Here is a 7,500-nt window from a genome sequence, read left to right as displayed (position 1 = left end):
TTTTACCAGCATCAGTACTTTAATATTACATACATAATTAATATCTCCAGTTGAAGTAAATCCATTAAGACGTTTCAAAGGCTTTATCGATTCCTTATATGTATATATATATTTATAAGAATATACATATATTTACATATATGTATGTATGTATGTGTGTATATGTGTGTGTGAATGTTTATATATGTATATATGTATGCATGTATATGCATATTACCTAGCTAGGTGAATAGATAGATATATGCATGTATCTATATCTATCTACATATATACGTATATATATTCAAATGTGTATAAGTACTGCTCAATCTGGGTCATACCTAACAGGGTATAGGTTCGAATCCTTGTCAGGCAGGTATTTATATATTTTTCACTGCATTATAAGATTTCTTTCAAACATAGAAATTTCAATACACCCAACACTGTTATTCAATTTTGTACCATGTTCAATGGTTACCAGGATGATAGTACATAAACCTTCCCAGTAATCACTCTGGTATGAGTAGATAAGCAACTGCTATGGAGCTAGTAAGATACTAGATCGACAATCATTTTGTTGGGATGTATGGTCATGTTGGTTATGTATTGCTCAATATATGTCATATCTAAAGTGGAGAGATTCGAGTCCTTGTCATGAAGGATGGTTTTATATAGATGTACAGATCGATTCACTTGTACACTTCTGTCAGGTGTGTATAGATTATCATTATTAAATACTGGAAAACTTTTTTTGATTTTTATGGTTATCACTTCATCTGTATTCATGCACTAGGAGAAATATTCAAACTATGATTATTAAAAGTATAGCATATATTCATTTATCCAGTACATCATATTGGTTAATAACCATAGCGTTGATGTGAAGAATGGATTAAACCACCTGCTGTGTGAGTGTCCATCTTAGAAGCACTTGCGGTGGACGATGCCGGGGCCAGATTCTTCGTACTCATCCTTTGTGATCCACATGGACTGGAAGGTGGACAGAGAAGACAGGATGGAACCACCGATCCAGACGGAGTACTTACGCTCAGGAGGAGCAATGATCTTGATCTTGATGGTGGAAGGAGCAAGAGCAGTGATTTCCTTCTGCATGCGGTCAGCAATACCAGGGTACATGGTGGTACCACCAGACATGACAATGTTAGCAAACAGATCCTTCCTGATATCAATGTCGCACCTCATGATGGAGTTGTGGACGGTTTCCTGAATACCAGCAGATTCCATACCAAGGAAGGAAGGCTGGAAAAGAGCCTCAGCGCAACGGAAACGCTCGTTGCCAATGGTGATGACCTGACCGTCGGGAAGTTCATAGGACTTATCAATGGAAGAGGAAGCAGCAGCAACATTCATCTCACTCTCGAAGTCAAGGGCGATGTAGCAAAGCTTCTCCTTGATATCACGAACGATTTCACGTTCAGCGGTGGTGGTGAAGGAGTAGCCACGCTCAGTCATGATCTTCATCAAATAGTGGGTCAGATCACGACCAGCAAGATCGAGACGAAGGATAGCATGAGGAAGAGCGAAACCTTCATACACGGGGACAAAGTGAGTCACACCGTCACCAGAGTCGCAAACCTGGCCAGTGGTACGACCGGAGGCATACAGGGACAGGACAGCCTGGATGGTAACATAGGTGGCGGGAACCGTGAAAGACTCGAACATGATCTGAGTCATCTTCTCACGATTGGCCTTGGGGTTGAGGGGAGCCTCAGTGAGAAGTGTAGGGGACTCCTCAGGAGCAACACGGAGCTCATTGTAGAAGGTGTGGTACCAGATCTTCTCCATGTCGTCCCAGTTGGTGATGATACCATGTTCGATGGGGTACTTGAGGGTGAGGATACCACGCTTGCTCTGGGCCTCATCACCGACGTAGGCGTCTTTCTGACCCATACCGACCATCACACCCTGGTGACGGGCACGGCCGACGATGGAGGGGAACACGGCACGAGGGGCGTCGTCTCCGGCGAAGCCGGCCTTGCAAAGGCCAGAGCCATTGTCTACCACAAGGGCAACAAGATCCTCGTCGTCACACATATTGGCGGTGGGCGTCTATGGATGCAGAACCTTCCTGGAATAAGAAAAAAATGTTAGATTCTACCCCGATGGCGATTGGTGCAATACAGATACATCCATACATATATATTTCAAATTCAATTTTTCAATGTTGTAAAACGCGCGTGTGTGCCCGAATGTATGTGTTTGCATATGCATGTATGTGCTGTACAGTTCCTTCCACGCACACACACAATGTGTGTATATATGTATATATATATGTATAGATATGTGTGTGTGTGTGTGTGTATATATGTGTATATATATGCGCATATATGTATACAAAAAAAATTATATGTGTGTTTATATATATATATATGCATGTATGTGCACAATACATAAATTTATAGATAGGTATGGATATGGACATATGTGTATTCATAAATAGTGTATATATATATTATATATAGGTATGTATATACATTATATATACATACATATATATATATATGTCTGTGTGTCCAAACGTACACATTTTCTTCCTCTTCCAATCTCAATACTTAGTGCTGCTAGTGTATGAACCTTGTGTGAATTCACGGCCTGTACTGGAATGTGTTCCGAGTACGACTCAAAATTGGTTATGAACTAAGAAATACAGGAGCCTATATGCGTGTGCATGTGAGTGTGTGTGTGTGTGTGTGTGTGTGTGTGTGTGTGTGTGATACCCACTTATTTTAGTGTATGAATTTTTTTGTTACCACCTTGTTCTATTCTCAGAAGCTCCTATTAGTAATGATCTTGGAGTTTTTGGTTAATGTTTCAAAGGCTTTTTCTGATACTTTAGGTTAATACTAAGCAGAAATTGATTTATTCCAGCTTAACCCATTCGCCCCGGATTTATGTTCTGCCCACTGTAGTTTTTGGTGACTTTTGTTACATATAGATGTGCTCAGCCGGCAAGGAGTCTATCAGTAGGCCCTAGTTACCGATCCTGATTTCCCCATTCCTTGAATTGGCGGGAAAATTAATATCATTGCTATCGATACTGTAATTATTGTTATTGATGTTATGATTATAAATTTGTCATTAGAATTTTTTAGACAATGGAATGATACAAAAGACCCTTTCTTTAAGTGAAAGAAAAGGGTAAATAGGTGAGATAGGTAGTTTCTAATAACTGGCTATTTGGTGATTAAGAACTTGTAGAGCCATTTATGTGTAAATAAATAAACGTGTATTACAGCGGGCATGGCATGTATTCATGCCACATGGGGCGAATGGGTTCATTTAAATTGTGCTCTAAGTTGCCGTTGCATATCTATATTTTTTTAATTCATATCCATAGTCACTTCTTACACGGTACGGAAAATATAACACGAAACACATCATAATAGCCTTCTTTGGCTTTCAACACAAGGCTCACAGGGGGTTCCAAAGTAATTACAGATCCTCCACTAGCTAGGTCCGAGCAAGCACGACTTACCCGTCTTGAGTCCAACGCTGACTGCCGGATATCATGGCCAGACATCGTTTATATACTTGGCTGTGCCTTGGATTTCATTCATTTCTTTTCTCTTGGATTTCGCCGATAGTATGGCATCGAGCTTGAATGCCGAGAAGCTGTAGTGTAGCCAAGGGATCTGCTTTAATGGGCGTGGTTTTGTGACTGGGGTCAAACACTGGATTTGGTTTTGATGTGTGACTTATTTAATGTGGCAATATTTTTTTTCTGAGCATTTAAAACCTATATTTGTGTGTGTGTGTGTGTGTGTGTGTGTGTGTGTGTGTGAGTGTGTGTGTGTGTGTGTGTGTGTGTGTGTGTGTGTGTGTGTGTGTACATATATGTGTTTGTATGTATATATATATATATATATATATATATGCGAGTGTGCGTGTGTTATATATATATATATATATATATATATATATATACATATATTGACATATATATTTTTTTTATAATATATATAAATATAACATATATATAGTATAGGTATGTATTATATATAATATAAATATAACATATATATAGTATAGGTATGTATTATATATAATATAGATATAACATCTATATAATATAATTATATACATTTGTATATATTGTATATATATATATATATATATATATGTATGTACATATATTTGGCATATAATACATATATATAAATATGTATATATATATATATATATATATATATATATATGTTTATATACATATATATATATATATATATATATATATGCGTGTGTGTGTGTACATATATATGTATATATAAATACATGTTTGTGTATATATATATATATATATATGTGTGTGAGTATATGTGTGTGTGTGTGTATGTATGTGGTGTGTGTGTGTTTGTGTGTGTGTGTGTGTGTGTGTGTGTGTGTGTGTGTGTGTGTGTGTGTGTGTGTGCTTGTGTGTTTGTTTGTGTGTGTGTGTGTGTGTGTTTGCGTGCGTGCGTGCGTGTATACAAGATATTCACAGTTTAAGGAAATCTAATATTTTGAAAGAAAAAGAGAAATTGCTCATTGCCATTAGTTTTGAAACTCCTACGAAAAAATCGTAGTCGATATTTGTTTGTTTTTCTATAGATAGGTTTATCCTTAAGTGACCTAGAATATAGTTTAGCATATCAGAGAGTACTAAAAGCAGGACAATTTGCATTGGTCCCGCTGAGACGGAATTGAAAACCAGAGACAACCGGTGCTTCGCCAATTTGCTATCGACGTTTTATATCAGCATTCCGACCATCAAATCGTGTGTCGCGTTTTCTTTTCGGTGAACAATTGTATTCTTGAAATTAGATAGATTGTTAGATAGATGGGTTCATGGATGCTTTGAGAGATATTGTTATATTTAGGTGGCTACACCGACACACAGGTGGGCGGGCATAGGTGTGTGCGTATTTGTACATATATGATACATAAATTTGTAAATGTGTATACATATCCACACGCATTTATGAATATATATATATATATATATATAAATATATATATATATATATAAATATATATATATATTCAAATACGTACGAACACAGACACACACAAACACACGCACACACACACACATATATATATATATATATATAAATATATAAATATGTATATATATAAATATATATATATATATATGAATATATAGGTATATATATACATTTATATAAAGAGAGAGTGTGTATAAGTCTACATAAGCAATAATATCTTCTTTTTTTTTTGCATATGGAAAACTGACAATACACTAATTAAATTGTTGTTTAGATTAACATAATTAATCTACAAACAACTTTTCCAATAAAGACTTTATCTCGAAAAAAGTTAAGTTTTCATTCCATTCAACAATCATACACATCCATATATTCTAATATTTTTCATGTCATAAATGCAGTATACATTTGATTGGAAGCTTTTACCAGCATAAATGATTAAATTGTATATACATAATCAATATTTCACTCATGCCAGAATGCATTTCTAATAAAGTAACCCTTCAAGATGATGTCTTTTTTTACATATTAACAAAATTTTCAAGGCTTTGTCGATTTCTTATATATATACATATATATACATATACATATATTCATATATATATGTATGTATGTATGTATATGTATGTAAGTGTGTGTGTGTATGTGTGTGTGTGTGTGTGTGTGTGTGTGTGTGTGTGTGTGTGTGTGTGTGTGTATGTATATACATCCATATTCAGCTAGCTATATGGATAGATTAATATATATATATATATATGATTATCTATATATATACATATGTATATATAGGTGTGAGTAAGTACTGCTTAATATGGGTCATGCTTAAAAGGGTATAGGTTCGAATCCTTGTCAGGCAGGATATCTATATATCTTTTTCACTGCACTATAGGATTTCTTTCTAACATAGAAATTCCAGTGCACCCAACACTGTTATTCAATATCTGTACCATTTTCAATGAGTGCCAGGAGGATTTTATATAAATCTTCCAAGTAATTACTCTGGTATGAGTAGATAAGCAATTGCTATGGAGCTAGTAAGATACTAGTTCGACAATCCTTTTGTTGGGATGTATGGTCATGTTGGTTATGCACTGCTCACTGTATGTCATACCTAAAGTGGAGAGATTCGAGTCCTTGTCATGAAGGATAGTTTTATATAGATAGACAAATCGATTCACTTGTACACTTCTGTCAGGTGTGTATAGATTATCATTATTAAATAATGGAAAACTTTTTATGGTCAGATTATTACTTCATCTGTATTCATACACTAGGAGAAATATTCAAACAATGGCTCATTAAAAGTATATCATATATTCATGTATCCAGTACATCATATTGGTTGGTTAGTTGAAGTACTGTGTGTTAATAACCATAGCGTTGATGTGAAAAATGGATAAAACCACCTGCTGTGTGAGTGTCCACCTTAGAAGCACTTGCGGTGGACGATGCCGGGGCCAGACTCTTCGTACTCATCCTTTGTGATCCACATGGACTGGAAGGTGGACAGAGAAGACAGGATGGAACCACCGATCCAGACGGAGTACTTACGCTCAGGAGGAGCAATGATCTTGATCTTGATGGTGGAAGGAGCAAGAGCAGTGATTTCCTTCTGCATGCGGTCAGCAATACCAGGGTACATGGTGGTACCACCAGACATAACAATGTTAGCAAACAGATCCTTCCTGATATCAATGTCGCACCTCATGATGGAGTTGTGGACGGTTTCCTGAATACCAGCAGATTCCATACCAAGGAATGAAGGCTGGAAAAGAGCCTCAGCGCAACGGAAACGCTCGTTGCCAATGGTGATGACCTGACCGTCGGGAAGTTCGTAGGACTTATCAATGGAAGAGGAAGCAGCAGCAACATTCATCTCACTCTCGAAGTCAAGGGCGATGTAGCAAAGCTTCTCCTTGATGTCACGAACGATTTCACGTTCAGCGGTGGTGGTGAAGGAGTAGCCACGCTCAGTCATGATCTTCATCAAATAGTGGGTCAGATCACGACCAGCAAGATCGAGACGAAGGATAGCATGAGGAAGAGCGAAACCTTCATACACGGGGACAAAGTGAGTCACACCGTCACCAGAGTCGCAAACCTGACCAGTGGTACGACCGGAGGCATACAGGGACAGCACAGCCTGGATGGTAACATAGGTGGCGGGAACCGTGAAAGACTCGAACATGATCTGAGTCATCTTCTCACGATTGGCCTTGGGGTTGAGGGGAGCCTCAGTGAGAAGTGTAGGGGACTCCTCAGGAGCAACACGGAGCTCATTGTAGAAGGTGTGGTACCAGATCTTCTCCATGTCGTCCCAGTTGGTGATAATACCATGTTCGATGGGGTACTTGAGGGTGAGGATACCACGCTTGCTCTGGGCCTCATCACCGACGTAGGCGTCCTTCTGACCCATACCGACCATCACACCCTGGTGACGGGCACGGCCGACGATGGAGGGGAACACGGCACGAGGGGCGTCGTCTCCGGCGAAGCCGGCCTTGCAAAGGCCAGA

At 37.9% G+C, this 7,500-nt stretch overlaps 2 protein-coding genes across 2 annotated transcripts in view; both read right to left on the bottom strand.

Moving 5' to 3' along the window:
• Positions 1 to 792: 792 nt before the first annotated feature.
• LOC125039898 (actin-like) lies at positions 793 to 3,608 on the bottom strand. The gene is made up of 2 exons (XM_047634259.1): positions 3,476 to 3,608; positions 793 to 2,068 (listed from the first exon to the last, which is right to left on the bottom strand). Exon 2 carries the CDS (start codon positions 2,032 to 2,034, stop codon positions 901 to 903), a length of 1,134 nt encoding a protein of 377 aa, XP_047490215.1. The 5' UTR covers positions 2,035 to 2,068; positions 3,476 to 3,608; the 3' UTR covers positions 793 to 900.
• A 2,675-nt stretch (positions 3,609 to 6,283) lies between these two features.
• The window catches only part of LOC125040103 (actin-like), a 2,860-nt gene continuing 1,643 nt past the window's right edge, over positions 6,284 to 7,500 (bottom strand). Inside the window, exon 2 of the mRNA XM_047634599.1 lies at positions 6,284 to 7,500. This exon is cut by the window's right edge and continues 79 nt beyond it. Within this exon, the coding sequence (XP_047490555.1) occupies positions 6,412 to 7,500 (1,089 nt within the window). The 3' untranslated portion in view covers positions 6,284 to 6,411.

Source organism: Penaeus chinensis, chromosome 28, assembly GCF_019202785.1.
Source record: "Penaeus chinensis breed Huanghai No. 1 chromosome 28, ASM1920278v2, whole genome shotgun sequence".
NCBI classification, from domain to species: domain Eukaryota; kingdom Metazoa; phylum Arthropoda; class Malacostraca; order Decapoda; family Penaeidae; genus Penaeus; species Penaeus chinensis.
The sequence above is the reverse complement of the archived record's forward strand: the minus strand, read 5'-3'. Positions and strand labels throughout refer to the sequence as shown.

What these genes read in the sequence shown, in the direction of transcription:
- LOC125039898 (XM_047634259.1), bottom strand. Translation starts at nt 2,034, where the DNA reads ATGTGTGACGACGAGGATCTTGTTGCCCTTGTGGTAGACAATGGCTCT.